Raw genomic sequence first — 22,669 nt, 5'->3', positions numbered from 1 at the left:
ACAGTAAGTAGCAAGATACACAGCTCAGAGGGAAACACAGGCCAGGACACCAGAAATAGTAAGCAGAGCATTTAAAGGGTACCTTATATACCCACATATGTTTTCTACAAAGCAGAAGCAATACAGACTTTTCCCACAGGATTGCTTTACCCCTAAGGGTTCTTTTTTTTTTTTTTTTATGAGAAAGGCACTGTAATAAGCATACAAATCCATGTTTAAAAAAAGCCACTTAGTGCACTAAATTCACAGAGATTAAGTAGAATATAAACTTTTCCCATTTCTTACAAAAATACAGATTCTCAGCATATTTGGGTGGCAATAGAAGAAGAGATATATTGCCTGATACACAACTATTTCTATTAATCTCTTTTTCTGTTTTCCTGTGTTTGTGTAATCAATACTAAATTAATCAATCTACTCCTACTGTATCAAACATCTGTTTATCTATTAACCTGTATTAACAGAAATTTAAGGTGATAAAAAATACTTTCCTATTATTTGACTTTTCTCAATCCAGAATTTAAAGAGTCCCTACAAAAATTTAACCCCCACATATCTGCAGACTGGAAATTATTGTGACAGGAGTCTTAATGTTAGCTGTGGGCCTAAGCCAAAATACACTTGAACACAACTGTAAACGTTTTTAAATTGAGAAGCAAGGGTGAGTTATTGTGTTGAAGGTGTATATGTAACAGAAAAAGTGGAAAATTAATGATGCACTGAATAGTTAAGCTACTACAAATCAATTGTACAAACCATATGTTTCTAAGAAGAAATATATAGATAAATCCATGTGCTTGGAGAGAAGGAAAAAAAGAATCAGTAACTGCACTGTGGTATTTCCGTTCTCAGATTTACTGTTGACACTGATGAAAATCCAGATCAGGATGCCAACTTTAAGAAGGTTTCCAAAAACTAGACCTGGGGTTTACCTGGCCTGTAGTCACAACAATTAACATTTTATGGACACCATTCTAGTAAATTTACTTCTTCGTTTGCCTACCCAGATGTACTGAAGGCTTTTTAATGTGAGCTGCAGAATGCTGACATCTCCTGTTGAAATATCAGGAGTTCAGCTCAGCTCTGCATGGAATCACAAAATAATTTAGTTCAGAAGGGACCTCTGGAGGCAGATCATCTAGTCCAGCCCGTGGCTCAAGCAGGGTCAGCTACAGCTGACCCTACACCTGACCTACAGCTACAGCAGAGCACAGGCACACCTTCATGCACTAACTCAGCTGCACAAGCTTAGGGTTACAACTGGTTACAACTTCAGGACACGCAAAGAGAGTTCGCTGCCTTAGGTTCAGAGCTCTGCAAACAACTTGCAGTGTTTAGTCTTATAAGAGATTTAGTTATACTTGAGGAATCTGTTTGCCAGAATCATGTGGTTAACTGCCAAATAATGCCTGGTCTGAGCCGTGCGACGGGACTGCCTCAGCAACATTGCCCATTTATGGTGTTTAAATATCGTTTTGGCCCAGATGCTAGTAAGTCAACTGAGCTGAGGAGAATGCTTAACTCAAAAGCTCTCTGTGTGAGCAAGTTCACAGAGAGAAGCAGCAGATTCCACTAAAACCTCTCAAAGCAAGGCTCAGATACACACACAGATTTTGATCTTGAAAAGAGTTTCACCTCTCCAAATATTTTCAGTGTAAATAAATCCAGCTGTTACCAGATCTCATGTTAACAATACTATCAACTCAAAAAATAACTGCTTTTCATAAGACAGAAAACTAATATTAGGACACTCATCTGTCTTCCTGTAAACTATTTTTCTGGTTCAGGCCTGAAATGTTATGGTCAAAATATTTTCTGCAAGTTTTCAAGAATTCCAAGCTTGATTTATACTGGCATAAGAAATATGAAACCTCTCTGTTCTTGGGACACTTAGGGACATTTTTGCCTTATTAAAGATGTCAGGTTGGTATGCCATTTTGCATACTTAGGTCATGAGAACCAGTTTAACAACCCGGCAGTATTCTTTACACATCTACCTCATTTATTTCTGCACTTATAATGTGTTTTTGTAAATGGAAGGCAAGATTCAAATATCCTTGGAAGATACTTTCACTGAAGTGCTGGGCCAAGTTATAGTCTGGATGTTGTGACTTGCATTAAACAGAAAAACTATTAACCCAAGATTGACAATGCCCTAAGCCTATGCAAGTCTGGATTGTTAGGGATACACAAAGGAGGCTGAGTTCCACTTTATTCAGTCTGGCAATCTGTTTATTTTATTGCAGGCTAGTTGTCCAGCTCTATCCTGCACCACCTTTTTTACCAAGTCTTTCCCTCTGTATCGGATATGACCAGGTCATCAGCATTTAAATCTGTTTTGTCTCCTCAGTTTGTTCTCTAATCCAAAGCATTTGAAAGAGATGCCAGCCCAGAAATCCCACTATCAAAAGGCTGACTACACCAGTGAGGATCATGATTTGGGAAAAACAGTGAAAATAAAATAGAATAGACTATATTTCAGTTGGAAGGGACCTAAAACTGTCATCTATTCCAACTACCTGACCAATTCAGGGCTGACCAAAAGTTAAAACACATTGTTAAAGGCATTGTCCAAATGTCTCTTAAACACTGACAGCCTTGGGACATCAACCACCTCTCTAGGAAGCCTGTTCCAGTGCTTAAGCACCCTCTTGGTAAAAAAATGCTTCCTGATGTCCAGTCTAAGCCTCCCCTGATGCAGCTTTGAACCATTCCCATGCGTCCTATCAGCGGATACTAGGGAGAAAAGATCAGCACCCCCCTCTCCACTTCCCCTCCTCAATTTATTGCAGTGCAGGGGACTGAGGTACAAAGTAGCCAGCTGAGTTCAGGGCAGATCACAGGAGTCAGCAGATGGAATTCCTCAGTGACAGTCTCGCTGGAAATTTTTGCAGTCAAAGTGGTGTTTACTTTTGGCTTCAGAACTCTCTTATTAATGACTAACCCTGTTTGCAGGTTATTTACATGAAGTAATTGCTCTTTTGTCACTGTCACAGACAGCAACTCCATGGAAGGCCTAAGAGTGTGTGTACCTACCAAAAGCACTAAAAGACAGCTCAGCTGGCCCACTGCTAACAGATTACCCAGCATCAGTTCAGTGGATAAGGAATTGGCTGGATGGTTACATCCAGAGGGTAGTGGTCAATGGCTCAATGTCCAGATAGAAAACAGTGACAAGTGTGTCCCTCAGGGGTCCATACTGGGACAGGTGTAAATTAATATTAATGATATTGACAGTGGCATTGAGAGCACCCTCAGTAAGTTTGCTGAGGACACCAAAGTTGGGTGGTGCAGTTGATACACCAGAGGGATGGGATGTTACCCAGAGAGACTTGGATAAGAGGGAGAATTGGGCCCAGGTGAACCTCATGATGTTCAACAAAGCCAAGTGCAAGATCCTGAGCCTTGGCCAGAACAACCAAAGATATCAATATAGGGTATTGTAATAAATAATTGTAATAAAAAGGCTAAATACTCCTATTTCTTCTCCTGTATATGCTGTTCATAAAGCAATTCTTCAGTTCTTTGCAGCTCTTCTCTTTTTGCTGGTGCTGAATAGCCCTTGCTTCTTTATGCACAACTCTTCTCCATTGTCCTCCCACTTCCCTATACTTTTGATAGTGTTACTCACAAAAATATTTCTACTGAGAAGACACATGCACATCACCCTGCTCTCAAACAAATCCCTTCAGTTCACAGAGTTCTTTGATTAAAATCCATCTAAAAATTATTAATTTCTTGAACACATGACAAAACACTTCAGACTCCCTGACATCTTCTGCTTTTCCATAAGTATTGGCCATACTCCTGCTTGTGCAAGAATTTTTCTTCTGTAAATGAAAATTCCATGAGCTTTTTGCACTGGATCATACATGTACTTGTTTGTATATATGTTTTACATCAGCTGGTAATTCAAGGTACCCAACAGGCTTCTAAATACTGCCTAAATACATGTCTGCTTCCAAACCAAGAGTAATGGAAAGCAGCAAAACACACACTAACAGACATGCTAATTATCTTTAACAAAACTAAAAAATTAAAAAGTGAAAAGGAGGCAGAGGTATTTCCTTAGAATCTGTCTTCCTGCCTCTATGATTTGAATTTTAACATGGGGAAACAACTTGTCTAAAGATGCATTTCACCTTTTGATTTGTAGTTTCAAGGCAAATATCAGTCCTACACATTCTCTTCCATTTGTGATTCACTCTGATGTAAGTATGAAGCACTAGAGTTGAAAAGCTTAGATGTTAAAACAGGTTAGATATTTTATCTGTGATGTGATGATTTTTAATTGCTACATAACAATTCTGCAGGCTACATTTCTCTTTGGTGGCTACTGCATCTTATGCATCATGACTGGTACACAGGTGACTAAAATATGCATTTTCTCTCTCATTTGTTTAGCCATATTTGCACAACAGGACTGAGTTTTGATAAATTCCAGTTAATCTAGTAGTCATGGAAAGGAAGGTCAGTGAAGCTAGGTTGGAAGTTGATTCATAGAAGTAATATAAGATGGGTGAATTCATAATACACAAGAAAAGCAGGGAAAAGGCAAGAAAATGAATGCAGGCAGAAAAGATGCTTAACGTTAGAAAGCATTTTCCTCCAGAAAAATACACACTACATCCAGCTCTCAGATGTTTTGGGACCAATTTTCAGTGATTCATTCTGATTAGGGCTTCCTCCACTGCTACAGATTGTCTACCTCAAATCTACCTGCACAACAGTCATTTCTGGAGAGTTTTATAAATTGAGCTAATCCTATGAGATAATTTGATTGCTGACTGTGTTCCCACTAGCTAATCCACATCAGCTGCTCTTGGAAACATTCTCTGGGGTAACATCATGCCCATGTTTTCAGAATTACTCAGGCATATATTCAGTTAACAGGTTTTTTTGTTGTTTGCAGGCATATATTCAGTTAACAGGTTTTTTTGTGTTTTTTTTTTTCATGAATTCCACTTTTCAGCTGAAACATCAAGCACTATAGAATTTGGTAATCCAAGTTGGGACAGTTTGCCCCTTGGCCAATGTATGGCCATTCCCAAGACTGTTATAACAACCATCTATTTCCTATCACTCTGCTACAAAACAGCTTAATGTTCACAGCATTTGATCACTTCATGGTTGGGAAGAACATAAAATGTAAGGATAGGTTTGGTTTCTTCCCTCTTTTCTTTTTAAATGAAACATTTTTTCTGTCAGCATCTTATCTGACAGATATTTTTCATTTCTAAGAAATATTAAATGCAATTCCTGCCATTTAACTTGCTCATTCTGCAAGCAGTCATTCCCCATGTGTATCCAAATTTGGTTTCCCTGTTACTGGAAATGATTTATATCAAGAAACTGATTTTAGGGAACATTGCCTATATTGATAGCACAAATCCACTATCATTAATGACTTCCACACATTTTGTTTTTGCTTTTCACTTTTGGTCTTTAGCCAGCATTATGTTTCATGTTTGGCCCCAAGGTGCTGAAAGAAGGCAATTTAAAATAAAATAATAATTAAAAAAATAAAGCAGCTTAGCCTTAACAAGGATTACAGCTGTTAGTGACCCATACAGACTGCTGGACTAAGAACTTTGGGACACTCTTGAAAGCACTGGAGCAAAGTTCCTTTGATGCTCAGGACAGCTTACCTCTGACGTTTCAATAAAGTTACAAAGCCCCCCTCCTCCTTTCCCTTAGTGCTCTGAAACCAATTCTTACATAGCCAAGTGGTTCCACCAGGCTACTGACCTGGAATGCCTTTCGGACATTTAACAAGACTAGACTCGTACATTTTGAAAAGTCTTCTGTAGTCCTTTGTATTATGTTAGGCTTGAATTACAGCAAAATGCTTTCAAATAAAGAGTGGCTTTGAAATCCTGTCACAAATATTTTCTTGCTGTATGCATACTTTGTTTACTTTAGGCTGAAATATATATATATATATATCAGAGAAACAAAGCTGTAGCCTCTCAAACAAGTCTTCAAAGAGAGCCTGCTTTTGCAGTGATAACCTTCTTTAGAAGATTAATATCTAAGTGAGGTCATTTAGAGATACAAAAAAACCCACCCCACAAACTAAAGATAGCTTTTCTCATGGCTGGAAGAGAAGACTCCTACCTGAAAGTCTTTCTTCCACCTGGTTATATTTTATGGTCCCACTCACACCAGGCAGAAGAGTAACAGGAACAAAACAAGCTGGTTTTCCAGAAAGCATCTCCCTTCACTGCTCTGATAAACTGGTTACAGCAAGGACTCTGAAAGGCTTCCAGGTGACCCTAAGCTGCTTGTCCAATGATCAATGAATGGCTACAGTAATCGGATTGTAAGAGCTACAGGCTTCCCGACACAGACACTATGCTGAGGAGGCAGAGTGAACAGAAAGTGGTGGGGGAGAAAGGGGAACAGATGTGAAGTCAGGAAAGGGCACTGCTGGCAGGGAGGGAGAAATGAGGTCAAGAGCCAGTAAGCAGGAGCAGCAGTATCTGCTCACCAAGGGAGGCAGTATTAGGCCTCTATTCAAAACTGCAGTGTGCACAAGGCAGGCATCAGCCAGGCAGGGGCTGCAGAGAATGAAAGCCCACAGAAGTACCCTGGCTGCAAGCCCATGCTGCTGATATCACTACTCATGCTTTGAGGCCTCCCTCTTCAAATCAAGCAGTGATGCTGCTGCCTGGTGGGACAAGGATGGAGAACTCTCAAAGAGCCTGCAGTGGGTCAGGTGTTTTGTTTGTCATGTAGTTCAGAACTGCAAGAGAGAAGGACATTCTCCTAGGAGCTGGGCCTTATGTAGCAAGCACTCCAGCTTGATACCACAGCTAGAGAAATCTGGAAAAAGCAATTCATTGCCTCTCCTACATTTAGAGTCTGTTTGAAAAAGAAAAAAAGCTTCCTACACACAGGATTCATTTGGTTTTTCACAACAGCAGACTGAACCTATCATATAACTCATCCCTATTCCCTCTCTCCCTCCAGCCCATAATCTTTTGTAGTACACTCAGGTATTGCTGTGAATGTCAGATGGCTAAATATTCCTTGGGGGTTAAAAATCCCTTTGTATCTTTTCTGCAAGTGGATCTAACCTATAATTCCTTGTCAGTGATTATTTAACTGACAGAGACAACCACCTATCTGAAAGCTGATATCAGGTATGAGGCCAACCTGAAGAGCAGTTACTGTGCCTGGGAGTTGGCCTTGCCTTCTAACCAGACCAGTTATTGCCACTAGTTGTCTTGCCTCTATACTCTTACAGCTACAGGAAAGCACTAACACTGACTCACCATATAGGTACATCCAAAGCCAATTAACTTCAGTCTCATACTTATAAAAAAACTAATTTAAAAGTTTAGCCACCCTGATAAAAATCTAAATTCAGTAACCACAATCACCATCAGTATGAAATCACTGTATATTTCAGGTGACCTGAATGTACCCTGCGTATCCCTGTTAAGGAGCTGTTATTTTTTTTAAAGGGATGCTTGGAGTATTAAAAAAAATAAATAAATTGCCTTATATACTTATTGTCATATCACAAAACAATATGAAAATTGTAATATTAAATGGGAACACCAACCCAATTGCCTAGCTTGCACATACAATAACAGAATGATCTCAGTCATGCACACGTTCCTTGACAGCTTAAAAAATAAATGAATTTTACATGATCCCCAAAGCCAGTAGATTTTGGGTTTTCTGGATATAGAAAGTAATGCATATGCTTAAAGGAAAAAAACCCAACACCTCTGACATTTGTAAAGCTGCAAATGGTACCATTTCAGGAAAGTCTATCACTGAATGTTCAAGTAACCTGGACTGTGATTTTCATCTCACAGGTTTTCTTGCAATAGACTAATTAATCTAGCTTTTTATCCACTGCATCCCACTCATTGGGTAGTTCAGCAAGAAAATTTCTCATGGGGAGGACGCAGCACTGTTTATTCTCTGTAGTTCATCTCTACCTGTATTTCAGCTGTAAGAAACTGCTGTCACAGGAAAGACATTTGTCAGGAATCTATTTAGTCTGCTTAGTCTTTTACAAGGCCAAAATTAGCTTCACCTTGATTAACTTAGTTTCTTCACAGACTACCTAATGGATCTATCCCAATTTGCTCAGCTTTTGGATCACTTACCTAAGTGATCTGAAGATGTTATTTTCTTGTCTGAAATAAGCAGAAAATTGTTTAGTTTCATTTTTTTTTCAGACCACTGCATTTCTCATGCCCCATCCATATGAAATGTGGGACTTTTTTGACACAGCGCCTAAAGCCTGCTACAAACAGCTAAGTACCTTCAGTGTTTTTCATACAAAGTCAATAAAATTGCTCATCGCTAGGCAGAATTTATCCTGCTTAATAATAAGGAAGCAAAAGACAGCCATAAATGAATCTGAGCCTGATGACTTAGAAGGAATGCTATGCCACAATGAGCCTAGCTAGTTATCCAGTGTCCAATGAAAAACCTTCTAAAAGTACTGGAACACCCCCACCCAATGTCAATAGAACTTGGGGTAGTAGCCCTTTATGGGGAAAAGAGTCTTTCAAATGTTTCCTACAATAATCCCACAAAAGAAAATGTGCTTTGAAAAAAAACAATGCAACAATCTTCTAAAGGACAAAAATGCACAGAAGACATCAGAAAATGTAACATAGCAACACACCTGTAACCTACTAGCAGGTTTAAGTATCATGTACTAAAATTCAGATATGAGGCTTAGTTTGTGGTAGTTTGGTTTTTTTCATTTGAAGTTTGTCACTGTCTAGTCTTGCTGCCAGTGTGGCACTTTTCTGAGTTATCTGTGAGCTTAATTTAATTTAGAAGGTGGAGCCTTTTGGTTTTGAAAAATAAAACTGAGTTTTATTGTTAAGACTGACAATTCACTCCAGATAAAGTTTCCCCAGGGACCACAGCAGATACACCCCACCATGAGACCCTTACTGCATTAGAATAATAAACCAAAAAATGGCAATATTAAGTGAAATGTAGACCCAGACACTGATAATATGCCAGGAATATCCATTCCTTCTTAGATTAAATACAAATTACTTTTCATATGCAAAAGGAAAATATTTCTCTAGCAATGAATGAAGGAACTGAGCACTGCATGGGACCTGAAGACCTCACATCCTCTTAGAGATAAAGCTCTGGAGAGATAGGTTACAATTCAGAAACATTTTTTACAGACTTTAATCCAAAAATCAGTATCTAGTCAGAGAGGATTTTTGACATTTTCTCTCTTTCTGCATTTACAGTTATTTCCTACAGTAATCTGTCTGCAAAAGCTGAACATTTAGAAAAGACTTAGAAGGAGCATCCAGAGTCTCAGAGAACTCTAGTGCCAATGAACATTTGCTAGAGGGTCTGAGAAGAAAAAAATACATGAACACGTAAAAGATTTGGAAATAATTATTTTAAATTTGGTACTGTTTTTGGTAGGCAAATCCATATTGATCTGAGCCTTGGGGAAAGTTACTGTAATCCTTATGGCAACAGGGACATAATGAGTTTTAGAGAGGGAGTGAAGGGGACAGCTAAAACTGTAAAACTGTTGAACATGTGAATTTACAGCTTGTCACACATGTTCTTAATTCTGCTCTTGTTCTTCCTTCCGTCCCTCCCTACCCCCCTGACTCCCATAAAATAGAATGTGATGCAAACCTAAGGAACTAACTCCCCATAACAGTGGCAATGCAGCTTTCAAGCCCCAAACCAGCTGAAGTACAAGAGGAATCCAACTCAGTGCAACAGCAGCTATGTAGCCTGAAACAGCTCAGCAGAGAACACAAGCCTAGGGAAAGGGTAGATCACTGTTGCTCCCACATTAGCATTGTATATCACCCCTCAAATAACTCAGAAATAGTAAGAGAGGGGCTGTCTTTTGGGGGTTTGTGTCCCAGTGAAGAATCTGCAGGTCCCATCTCAAAGACGGCTCCCTTGAGGTGAGTGCTTTTGACTGGCCCCCAGCTGATGCAGATGAAGTGCTTCAGAGAAATTAAAAATGACAGCTTTTAGAACAGATTAGTTTCAGGCTTATTTTGAATCAATATTTTTCTACTTTTCCCTTTATTTTGGGGGGGAGGGATGGACAGGAGGGGAAGAAGGGAGGGCTGCTGAGGAGTCTACTGCATTTTCAATTCCGTAATCAAGAAATTAACTCCGAGGTTTACCAGAACTACTTGATTTTCATTTTAAGCTTGTCTAGGTTTTCAAGTGGATTCATCCAGACAGAATAGGGGCAGGCACATCACAGAAGTGCTGTAGACAAACACCACAGAACATTGGCAAATGAAGACAAATCCCAGGATCCCAGGGATTCAGGATACCTTTCCCACCAAGCAGCATGTAGAAATTCATGGCAGATATTATCCGGTCACAGACAAATGGAATAGTTGCCATGGCAGCTGCCACTCATTAGTTTGTTGGACAGGCTGTGCCAAACTATTATAATGTGGGGAAAAAAAAATAAGTTTGCAGCTGGCAAATACTAAATAAAGGCCTGATTGTAGAGGGAGGTGGAGCCTGAGGGAGGAGAGTATAGAGGGTGGAGGCTGATCATCTCCAGACCATAAAACAAAACACCTGTATAAACTGATGCCAGGTAAGACCACAATATTGATTGATAGTACCTCACTGTTCAGTTTATCCATAAGATTCTGTGATCTCCTGTCTTCATTGCAATCGCTGGTCTTTTAGACAGTGTTCAGATCCTAGTGCAGAACTGTGGCTTTTATTGACATTTGCAAAGAGGGTGCTTTCAGATTTCAGAGACAACATATCACCTATTTTGCTTTCTACAACCTTCATCTGGTACTTTCACTACCAAAATGCTGCTTATTTAGAGATATACTGACCCCAATTAGATTAAATATACCTTTTCAGAATGATCTCTGATAAATCCTGGTAGCAGAACAAGAACAGTGGTATTTGCTATCATAATTGCAGTCCCTGGCACTAGCCTCTGTGCCCTGCTTGTCAAGAGAAAGTAGTAGCATCTGCCTGCTCACTGTAACAGTCTCTGCCTGATGAGGGATGTGAGATACTGCACTCATTTATCCTTCAGCACCAACAGTCCTTTCCTACACTGGTACATCTCTTCCAAAACAGCCTCACTGCTCTATGTCACACCATGCCCTTCCTGGTAAGGTCAGAGCATTAATACCTTTTTCTGAAACATGCCTATTACTTTACATGTCACAATCCCTAAGCACTTAAGTTGCACACAGCCTCAAGGAGAAGAAAAGGTACCTAGCTGACAACGGCTTAGAAAAAGCATGGAATCCATTTACAATGACCTCTGTTAAGGATCCAAGATTTCAAATAAATAAATACAATTATACTTGATATCATTGCAATAATTACAGTAGGATGAGATATTCACCTTTGACTGTCACCTGAGCACTGCAAGATGCCTGTCCTGCGTTGTTTTCAGCCAGACAGGTGTAAATGCCATCATCTTCTGGTAGAGCATCTTGGACAGTCAATTTTGCAACTCCATCTTCAAAAGTGGAATGGGCATACTGAATTGGCTGGTCTGCCAACAGAAAGGAAGAGAATTTATCATCAGCCACAGGTTTCAAAAGCACTTCTTGTTTTCAGTGAAATCTGGGTGCCTAACACCAGCCAGTGTGTTAGAGTGCAGCACCAAATCCTGCTCTGTGGTGCACACCCACTGCTCTCTAGTGACTTCAAACAGCAGCATCTCAAGCACAAAGAAGGATATGGTTGTCAGAGAAATCTCACCACTAGGTTCACTGGATGCTCCTTTAAGTAGCAGTAAGAGAAGAAACATTTATCCTTGTATTTTGAACAGATTCTCTTTCAGGCACCAAAGTAACACCTTGTTTGTTTGCTTCAGACATTGATTTCACCTCGTAGTTCATATGAAACTAGATACTAGTGTTATTGTCTGGATGTGCAAAACCTGTTGGGCATGGAGAAGCTCTTGAAGTCCTCCATCAAGTACTTTGTAGTGGAAGACATTCCAAGAGAGATAGCAAAAGCTATGATGGAGAAAAGAGGCTGATTTACATAGGCAGTCAGACTACACTACGATATATATAGACTGGTAACAGGCAGGTACAGTCTCACCTGTGGTGATGTGACTATTAGAAGTTAATTTTAAGAAACTGTTTCCTTGATTTGGTTTGGGAGATGCTTAAATGTTAGTGTAGACTGGTTAAAGTTGCCTTGCTATTGTTTCAGGAGCTGTCATCAATCTCAGCCTTACTTTCTGAAATGCTTCTGCAATCTGTTTTCCCAATATTAAATAGTTTCCACTACTGACTCATCACTGGTTGCTTTCCCAGTGCTTATGCACTGCTTAAGAGGGCCTGGTATCTGTGCATAAACACCACACTGGAAAATGTAGTTAGGGTCATCTAAGAGAAGAAGGTGAAACTGCAGACAAATTGTGCACAACTGAATCTAAGACATCTGTCACGTAGGAAATAATGACCAAAAGGAAAGATAAAAATTGATTTCATTGCCAAAATAATTTTAAGAGCTTAGGACAAAAGGTCTGGAGTTTCTATGAGCCAGCTCTGCACTATAAGCAGGGTAAGTTATGAAACAGATTTTTCTCTCATCTCTGATTTTCAACACTTGCAAACTCAGTGGCAGTAATTATCTGTCTGCATACAAATTTCAATTCTGAAACACATACATGTGCCAAAATCAGTTTGATCTAATACTTAAACATATATTAGAAACTGCTGTAGATTATCTTCTTCCTTTACTAGTCTTATAAATCATGTGTTTGTTAAATTAAAAAAATTTCTACCTCACTAAAAACTGGGGTGAACATTTAATCAACTGCCCAGAAGACTAAAACTTTAAAATAAACTCTCTCCACCTACATGACAGGTCACATATGCTTATGACTGGATCCTTTGAGCTTCACTCACTTACACACAGACTTGTAACTATTGGGTCCAATCATATATTTTTTGCACACAGGAATAACATTACATGCAAATATGTATATGTAGAGCCAAAGCCCAAGCAGACAGAGCTTTCTGTAAGAGTACATGAGGCACTAGACTGCTTTCCATGTCTGACTTTAGAATATATAACCTGACAGGGATCCTGTCAGGGACTCTGACATTTAAACTATTAATGGTGCCTAATGATGTAATGATCATTACCATAACAGAAATAAACTTGGAAGAAAAGCTGCAGCATCAAAAACAGAACAATGTCATTTTATCTCTGTTGTAAATAAGCAAATTAATCAGGTTAGTGTTCTATATGGAAAAAGGAAATCTAGTCTCCTTCACCATGTCCTCAAATTTTGTCAAAGCATCCTCTTTTTCACTACAGCTCCCAGAAACCTATTTTTTCATACTGTTCACAAAATATTGATTTAATTTACAGAATCAGGCTCCAGAAAACAAACAGAAGTATATCAGCCCTGAGGAATAAACTGCAGCAAGATTCTAAGTTATGTCCAGTGTACTTATATTTTGATCTAATAAAAACAGCTCTCACAGTAGTCAAATGTTCCCTTCTTGAGAGGCAGAACAGTCAAATCTCCATGACAGCTTGACAGCAGGAACAATAACAAAAAATACCTTTCTGTTGGCATGTTATGCCAGAAGAAAGGAAATTTTCCCCTGGCCCATTTATTAAAAGCTTTCTGGACAGATCAGAAAGCTATCCTAAAACCAAACACTACACTCAGAGAATTGTTATGTTAAAGTCACAGTCATACTGTTTTTAAATTCAGAAGAAAGAGATTCTATCCAGCTTAGGGGAAGAAAACTACACAGACAGCAGTATGTAAAGGAAGATATTTAAAATACAGGTATATTTGCCTTATTCCTGCAATGTACAAAGAACTCACCAATACCGATATCTACAGAAACTTAAGTAAATTGGAGTTAAAAAATAGCACAATAAAAGTTCTTCATAAGGCTTTGGTGAGGTCAGAACTAAAACACAAGAAGTTTACTGTTAAAGGAATTTGCTAGTAAATTGGTGAAAATTCAGAAAGAAACTTCAAAGGCAGACTGAGAGTAACAGGAAAAAATTGTTTTGAAAAAGTTGGAAAAAAAGCTTTAAATCATGAAATTAGGGAAAAGTCTAAGAAAAACCCTGAAGATGGTAGAGTTGTAGAGAAGAGAAAGAGCTGAAATAAAATCCATAGTTCAGTCCAGTAGCTCTTGCTTGTGTCATGAATATGGAACAACTGCTCATCCTCACAAACGCTCAGAGGTAATGATAGAAAATGCATAGCACACATCATCTAACTTTTGCCTTGGATGATCTGAGAGGTCAATCTACATGATGGCTTGGAAAATATTTTAAATATGTATGTAGTCACAGCAGGTAAAAATGCTCAGTATCCAAAGTAGTACTTGCTTGTAACACTGTACAAGAAGTTACTGCAAGTCTTTTAGTTCTTCAGTGGTTTGGATTCCTTGGAGACTGTGGGAAGGCAGAGTGGATGGCATACAGGCTGGTCAGTATCAATGGGCTGGCCAGCCTGGGAGTGAGACTGTTCTGCTTTTTTATGTTTCTTAAAGCAGCCTTCTATTAATGTTTCTTGTGATTTAAGAACTAGGTCTCTACATTCATTATTTCATCACAATATACATACTTTTCTCATTATTCCTTTAAAAAAAAAAATTCTAGTTTGTTATCATTGTAATGCTTGGAAGACAATGTGCATTTGGTATTTTATTGTGAACTTTACCCATCCTGTTTCATATTATTTTTATTTCTAAGGAGTTCTGCAAAAGTGCTCCATTTGGAACAGCAGTATGATTACTCTCAGTAAATTGCTTTATTCTCTGCTGCAGCCTACCAGTTGTGAACTTAAAAAGCTTTATGTTCCAAGCATGGACAGCAGATTGCAACACTCCTTTTAAAAACAAAATTGCCTGCCTCCCTCAAATTATGTACTGGGACTATACTGTTTTCTTCATATAGACAGTTGATGAAATTCTCTATCATATCATTTTACCAAAAGCCTTGTTAGGTCTGTTCAGGTAGTATTTCAGGACGAGAAACACAACTTCCTCCTTTTTTTGGTAATGGATATAAATATGAACAGAGGGTACCCTTGGAACATGAAGATGACAGAATAGACTCTATGGATCAGAACTGGTGTTTGGGCCCAACTCCAATATTAAGTGGGGACTGCTAAGGAAGATTTCATGTTTAGCTGTGTAATTGGGGTAGGAAATTATATAGTCTGATAATTGGAGGGTGAGGGAGTGTTTTTTTGTTGTGTTGTTTGGGTTTTTTTTGTGTTGTGTGTGGGTTGTTTTGTTGTTTTTCTCCTTTTTTGTTGTTGTTTGTTTTTGTAGGTTTTTTTGTGTTTGTTTTTTTGCTTGTTTTGCTGGGTTTTGTTGTAGTTATGTTTGTTTTTGTTGTGTTGCTGGTTTTGCCAGCTTTGGGCAAACTTTAGAATCTCAAGGAATTTCTAGTACAGAAGCAACCAGAAAAGCTGTAATCTTAAGATCTTGGGGACATAGCTACTAATAGCATTTATGACCTGCACAGCTGCTGGATGGGTGGATTTGGGCATGGGTTTCTTTCCTACAGTAAAGAGTGACATCCTGCACTTATTCCAGCCCCTAAGATTCTATGATTCTATGATTCTATGATTTTACTTACAACTTATAATCCTTTCGGGACCCTGGTGCCAACGCGTTGCTCTCAGAGCAGAAGGCAGTGCCAAAGGAGTGGGGGTAGCACAGGATTCAGCAGAGAGCAGCAACAGGGAGCAGCAACTCCGGCTGTTGCAGCACGGTGAAAATCTCTTTAGCAAAATCCAGGAAACCCATCTGTTTACCATCCTGTCACCAGAGCCCCCTCCTGGACATACTGGAAAATTGCAGCAAGACAGAAAACTGCTCAAGAAAACCCGCCTTCCTGCATATTTTGTGCATAGAAACGAATTTTCTTCAAATATTCTAATGGATGATATTAGGGTGGCTTAGAGTGCTTTGTGCAGTATTCATAGCCTTGCTATGTGCTGATCAAAGTTGCATTTGAGACTGTGGATGAAAGTGTGTGCAGGCAGGTGTTGCAGACCAGGGTTCCTTACCATTGAGAAGCCAGGTGAGCTGAGGCCCAGGCACACCTGCCACACAGCACTGCAGCACGAAGTCTTGCCCTTCACTCACTGTGCATCCTTTCAAGACACTGGAAAAGCATGGAGCAACCTCTTGAACTTTAGCCCCTTTAAAACCAAAATGAAAACAGTTCCTTTAACCCAAACTGACAGAATTATCTTTAGCACTTAGTGACTTTCTAGGTACGTTTAGGTGACATCTCTGGGCTAACAGATTCATCCCATGTAAACAAGAAGGAAAAAAAAGAAGGAATCAAAACGATTAACATGTTTTACTGGGGAAGATAAATCATCTGGGGCAATGGACTGGTATAAAGAAGGGGCTTTATAATTTACAAGGTAGGCCCTCAAGCTGTTATCTTAGGTGGTGGTTTTCTATGCCAGAATCCACCATTTGCAGCCAATCACTAGAATCGGATTCAACATATTCCTGGAGAGATCATGGCAAAGAGGAAGGATAATTCTTCTCTCTTGTCTGTCTTCTCCAAGTCCTTCTCCCAGATTTCCCCGGCTGGCAGTGAAAGAAGTTGACTTAAGGATGTAGTTAACAGGTTTCTCATGAGACAGAGTGTCTTGGGTTTCCTGGTTTAACCTCAGGCACAGCAAATGGAGAAATCTTATGTTAAAATGATCATTGCTCTAGGATAAAACCTAAAACTATGTGAAAATATTAGAATTGAGGACAGAATTTGCTAAGAGGCCAACAAATCTTTTAACCAAATCAGTAAGACAGTGTCTTCAATGTCAAAATAATTTGTGACAGGGAGGTGTACTTCAATTTAGCAAAATGCAATTCTCATTCCTTCACTTTTCTTCTTCCTTGTTTTACTGCACAGAATCATAGAATCATTAAGGTTGGAAAGTACCTTAATGATCATCAAGCTCCAACTCCCCTGCCATGAGCAGGGAACACTACCACTAGACCAGGTTACACAAAACCTTGTCCAATCTGGTTTAAATACCTCCAGGGATGGGGCATCAACAACTTCCCTGGACGACATATTCCAGTTCCTCACTACCCTTATAGTGAAGAATTTCTTCCTAATATCTAACCTAAATCTCCCTTGGGACTGGTTTGTGCTCACAAAACTTTTCAGATATGCAGTATCCTGTAGAAATGTCAAGCAACTCCAAAAGAATTTAATGCAGAATGAAAAAAAAATATTTGGCAATCTGTATTAAATACAAGCATTAGTAGAAAAGCTCAGCGGAGAACAGTCCTCCTTGCGAACAAAACATTAAATGAGGTGGTTTTAGCTATACAAGCAATAAAAAGAAGAGAAACTTGTACAGAGAGTGCCTTGCCAGCTATCCTTCATCACATTATTCACAGAGTTAGGAAGCAGAATTGACCAGCATTGAGAAGTCATAATAGAAATTTGGTAGTCACCGTCCTCTGACAGCTTAGAAAAGCCCAGCCACAGTTTTCAAAGTGCAGCTGGACTCCCAAGAGCTTACTTACTTCTGACAGTTAACAACCAGCTGGTGGAAGTCTGGCCTTTGAGGTTGACAGCTGTACAGCTGTAAGATCCACTGTCCCCCAGGCAGGCTTTCTTTAACCATAGGCAATGAATTCCATCTTCTTCATGTATTTGGACATCTTCTCCAGCTTGAATAGGTTCACCCTCTTTGAACCACTGCACATCTGGTTTTGGTTTCCCTGAAACTAGACAATCAGGTATTCCCATTAGTGTAATTCCATTATTTTCTTTAGTGTAAGTCAGGTATAATTTACGCATATATAATTACATAAACCTTAATGATCTTCCAAAATCTCCTGGCCCGTCCATCATTTAAATTAACAAATTACTGCTAACTAGAAAAACCCCAAGAACTTCTATCTGAAAACTGTCCCTCTAAAAATCACAGACAAAATTTATTTGATGAGATATTGGAGAAAGAAATAAATTTCTCTCAATTTCTTCCTATCTCGCTAAAACAGTTTCTCTCAGCACCCAGCAGTTCTTTGCAATCCAGGGTACTTGTCCCTGAGATTGTTTATTCTGGGACTGTTCAGCCTGGAGAAAAGAAGCCTCAGGACAGGGACCTAATCAATGTATATAAGTATCTGAAGGAAGGGTGTAAACAAGACAGAGACAGGCTCTTTTCAGCAGTGTCCAGTGGTAGGACAAGAGGCAATGGGCAGAAACTGAAATGTGGGAGGTTCTGTCACAACAAAGACTCTTTTTTACTGTGAGGGTGACCAAGCACTGGCACAGGTTGTCCAGAAAAGTTGTGAAGTCTCCCTTCACTGGAGATAAAGCCACCTCAACATAGTCCTAGACAACCTGCTTTAGCTACCTAAGCAGGGGTGTTGAATCAAATGTCCTCTAGAGGTCCCTTCCAACATCAAACATTTCATAATTGTGGGTGTTTTTTTCCTGAATAGGTTCCAGGCGTAGGCAAAGCAGGCAGCTTCCTAGGACAGTAAAATTTCAGGAAGCAGAAGTAAAAAAGCTGTGGCTCCACTGCTTGCTTTGTCTGTGTCAGAGCTCCAGAAACCAGATTTGGCTCTAGTAGTGCTGAGGGAGGTCTGGGCTTCATGGGGCAGTTGCTATGATGAGCAAAGAGGAGAGAATGCCAGACAAGTTCACCCACAGCATCCTTCACTTATTTTCAATAAAAAGGGCCCTCTGGGGCTTCCACCTTGCTGGTGTTCCTTTCAACTCTACCCACTTCATTATAGGGAGAGTGCTCAGCCCTGGAGGAGGGTACAGACAGTAAAATATGGCAGGAATATCTGCAACAAAGACAAATGATATACTGCAGGAAACCCTTCTGAACAGAGAAAAACTAAGTGACTAGAAATACAAAAAGAAGGATTTCTTTCTCTTTGCAATAAAAGCAAACAAACAAACATACAAGAAAAGAGAGAGCAGCCTCTATATCCAGCTCCAAATTGTCCAAATCCACAAAAATTTGGAAGGAGCAGGTTATCATTACACCCACAAATGGGGCAAAAAATAGAATGCACAATACATATATCAGAAAGTGGAAAATGTCCTCTTTTTTTGTATGAATTTTCTGTACTAGAAACTAGCAACTACTATTCAGAAAAGATTCTCTATCTTGCCCAACAGACAAAGATAACATTGAAATCCACAGAGAATCAGTAAAGAACAGTGGAAGTAGGAGAACCTTCAAAAGCTGGGGAAAAAAAATAATCAAGCCTTGAATTATCGAAGAACCTGGATGCTTTGTAGTAACTGTACAGACCCAGAAGCATGCTGAGCTGACAGCCTGGTGGGTAGAAGCCTCCTTAGGAGTGTAATAGCATTTTCATAATCCATTACGACCAGGAAACAGAGATGCCTGTGAAAGGAGCACTGGTCACCCTTTGCAGACAGGATTCCCAAGAAATACCTTTTTGCATTACTTGTTAAAACACACTAGGGACATTCCTATGGAACTTTCCTACAGACACCTTGCCTTTGCATATATGAGTTTGTGCTTTGGGTCCAAAGCCAAATGGAAAGCCATTCACTGGCTTCAGTTAGAACTGAATTCTCTCCTCTTTTTCTGTACAATATGAACTACATTTCCCTAACAAACAGGACCATGAATCTGTTAAACCTTGCAAAGTTTTTTAAATGCTCTAGCAGAAAGCAATCCATGTTCTTCATACTAATATACCTGAAAAATAGAATATTCAAAAGGTGCCAGGATCTTTGGAAGATTTTCTCCCCTCCTCACCCTCTGGGCTTGTGATATAAATTGTATTCTTTCCTCAGGAGTTAAGAACTATCAAGAAATGAAATAACTTACCATGTTGTGATGGTTTTGTTTTTTTTGTTGGGATGTTTTTTTGCCCTCCTGAGATACACAAACCACTTTCTCTCTCACTTGTGGGAACACTTTCAACAGTGATTTTTTAAAATTTTAGTGTAGCAGAAAGAAATGCTTCAATATTATTTTCTACTAAAATGGTAGCAATAATTAAAAAAAAAAAAAAGTTCTAAATCTTCTGCCTGGATTCAGCAAAATCCAGCTCTCATTACTCTTTTGAGAGGTTAAAATTTAGTCAAATTCTGAAGACTGAACTCTGAACCTCCCTTTTAATTCTGACTTTATCATTTCAGCTGTTAGGAAAGTCTCAGATCAGCACTGGGTTGGCCAAAGATAAGGGGAAAAAGTAAAAGCTACAGTGGAAATGTAGAAACTGACTGTGGTTTCTTATCTGGTAATATTTTTTATTCAAAGGAAATATAACTAGTTACAGTTCTGGAAAGTGTTCCATCCATTTTCTCTCTTGCACCCTCATGTAAGAGGCCCTAAAAAGCTACCTCCTAGGAAGAGTGGCATTCGTTACCACTGATTTCCCCAGATGAGTGAAAGGATGGATACTATGGTATTGAATTAGAGTACTGTGGAAACTGCATGAGATTCTGCATCTATTTCCAAAATGCTTTAGGAGGACAGTAACTTGCCGTGAAGAAGGAGTTGCTTCCCCACTTCCACACACAGAAGGGGAACTGGACTAACTCCAGATCTCTGATAACTTTCATTTATTTACCTTTGCTCTTAAATTTAATCTCCTGGCCTTCTGATGCTTCCAGGCTCTGTGGATGGCTCTCAAACTGAGGGGGAATTCCAAGAGGCTCTCTCTTCTCCTCCATTACAGCATTCTGGGCTCCTGCTCTGTTTTCTGCTTCTCTACTCCTTGGACTGCCATGCCCTGAGAGGGATGGGGTTTGTTGAGCTGACATCAGAGGCTGCACAGCCCTTTTCCTGTCTTCATGCTGTCTGATGAAAGTGGCCTGGGGTTCTGCCTTTGGTTCTGGTTGCAGTTTGACAGGTTGTAGTGTGATGGTGCTTGAAGTTTTCTGCAAGACCTGAGAACCCTTTGTTCCTTCTTTAGGTTCTTGAGGAGACATTGCAGTGGCTTCTTGGTGCTGTCCCTGCTTACTGTCCTTGGCCTCTCTAGTGATGTAAAAGGTCTCTTTTCTTGATGATACCCTGTCTTTGGATTCAACCAGGAGTTCAGTGCTGCTGGATTTCAGGTCTTTAGCAATTCCATTGCTAGTTGCCTGTTTGAATTCTGAATTTTCGATGGTTTTAACAGCAAGTGTTGTTGGTTTTGAAGGCATGCTGAAGGAAATAAAGAAATTTAAAGATACATGACACTGTATAAAGATTAATTAGTATTATTATTATCAACAAGTATATAAATGTGCAAGCCCTAAGCAAGAATATGAAGTACTTAGTCTCTAAGTTTCCCTCACACAGATTAGGAACATGGATGAAAGAGAAGACATGAAAAGCTTCATAAAATGTGATCAGTGCTCAACTCGGAAGTTTCTAGATACAAATGCACTGCTCAGGTTCTAACATATTTTGTGAGTCTAACCTTGCATGCACAGCTTTAGATAAAGAGCAATTACATAAGACCCTGGGATGACTATGATGTGACACTTCATCATGGTTTCATAAAACGAGATCACATACAATTATAGCTTAAAATGCCACTTAAAATAGTTCTCCAAAGGGAAATTAAAATGAAAATTGAGCCATGAATTTAATATTTCTCATCAAGGTGTCTTGTAATTTAGGTGATTTCAGAAGAGACCATGGCCATACCATGTTTTAGTTCTGACAGTAAAGAACAACCAGCCTAGCACTCACATGATGCATGCAGGATTTTTACACCAAAATGAAAGTTTGACCAATTGGTACAGAGTATAATTTCTCTTCACATTTTTTTTTTTTTTCACTCGGATGATATAACTATTTGGCTACATGGGAGTACTAAGCATAAAGTCATCTAAACTTTGCTTTCCTGAGCCAGACCAGAACTCTGTACTTCATAGTGATGCCACTAGTCCCACCATTTCACAGGAATTTACTAGGACAGTAAAATTTGGCAGTAAAAGAGAATGTCCTTCCAAGTAAACATTTTCTAACTTCCAAATACAGACCGACCCAAAGAGATTTATCATTTTGTGAAGCAGGCAAATGCAGTAAATGTCAAAATTAATGCACTGCAATTAAATATACTGAGAAAGTACTCCGGTGAAAACATACATACCATTGTGGCTGAGTGTATGCATCAGTCTTCTCTGGACCTGAAAGAAAAAACCCAGGTAACTTATATACTCAACACTGTACACAGTTCCGTAAATTTGAAAGATTTTAAACAAAGAATATACTTAAGAACCTTCACCCTTCAAGTTTTAGAGCCACTGAAGTCAAGGCTGACTATCATCACACCTGAAATTTAATATGGACAACAGCAAGCTGCTCAGCTGAAAAAAAAGAGAGGTCTTGATCCATTTTGAAACATTGCTGGGTCAACTAAGATCTCAAGGGACTGGAGAACTAAAGGATCTGTGAGCCTCAAAGGCTACTTTTTTTTCGGGGAAGAGAAACAAGGAGGAAATTCCCACATGGAGACAGCTCATAAAATCTTAGGGGAATCCCACAAATCTTGAAGAAGTGGAGAAAGACAAACTATCAGTACCACACCTGAGCATGGCCACAGTGAAGATGTCCTCTGGCTAAAACACAAAGATTAACAGCAGTAAAAACTCCCCAAACCTGAAACCACCTGTAAACTTTTACCAAATCAAGGATTATAATGTTTAACATGAATAACACAAA

At 39.2% G+C, this 22,669-nt stretch overlaps 1 protein-coding gene across 1 annotated transcript in view; it reads right to left on the bottom strand.

The window, feature by feature from the left end:
* MYLK (myosin light chain kinase) overlaps positions 1–22,669 on the bottom strand; it is a 144,594-nt gene that overhangs the window by 87,757 nt on the left and 34,168 nt on the right. Inside the window, exons 6-10 of the mRNA XM_009996028.1 lie at positions 22,098–22,134; positions 20,586–21,160; positions 17,535–17,738; positions 16,046–16,180; positions 11,372–11,524 (exon numbers count right to left, since the gene is read on the bottom strand). Coding sequence (XP_009994330.1) covers positions 11,372–11,524; positions 16,046–16,180; positions 17,535–17,738; positions 20,586–21,160; positions 22,098–22,134 — 1,104 coding nt within the window. The remainder of the gene's footprint in view (positions 1–11,371; positions 11,525–16,045; positions 16,181–17,534; positions 17,739–20,585; positions 21,161–22,097; positions 22,135–22,669) is intronic.

The sequence above is a fragment of the Chaetura pelagica genome, unplaced genomic scaffold, assembly GCF_000747805.2.
Source record: "Chaetura pelagica isolate M959 unplaced genomic scaffold, ChaPel_1.0 scaffold3, whole genome shotgun sequence".
NCBI lineage: Eukaryota > Metazoa > Chordata > Aves > Apodiformes > Apodidae > Chaetura > Chaetura pelagica.
Note: the sequence above shows the minus strand (reverse complement) of the source record. Positions and strands in the feature narration are given on the sequence as shown.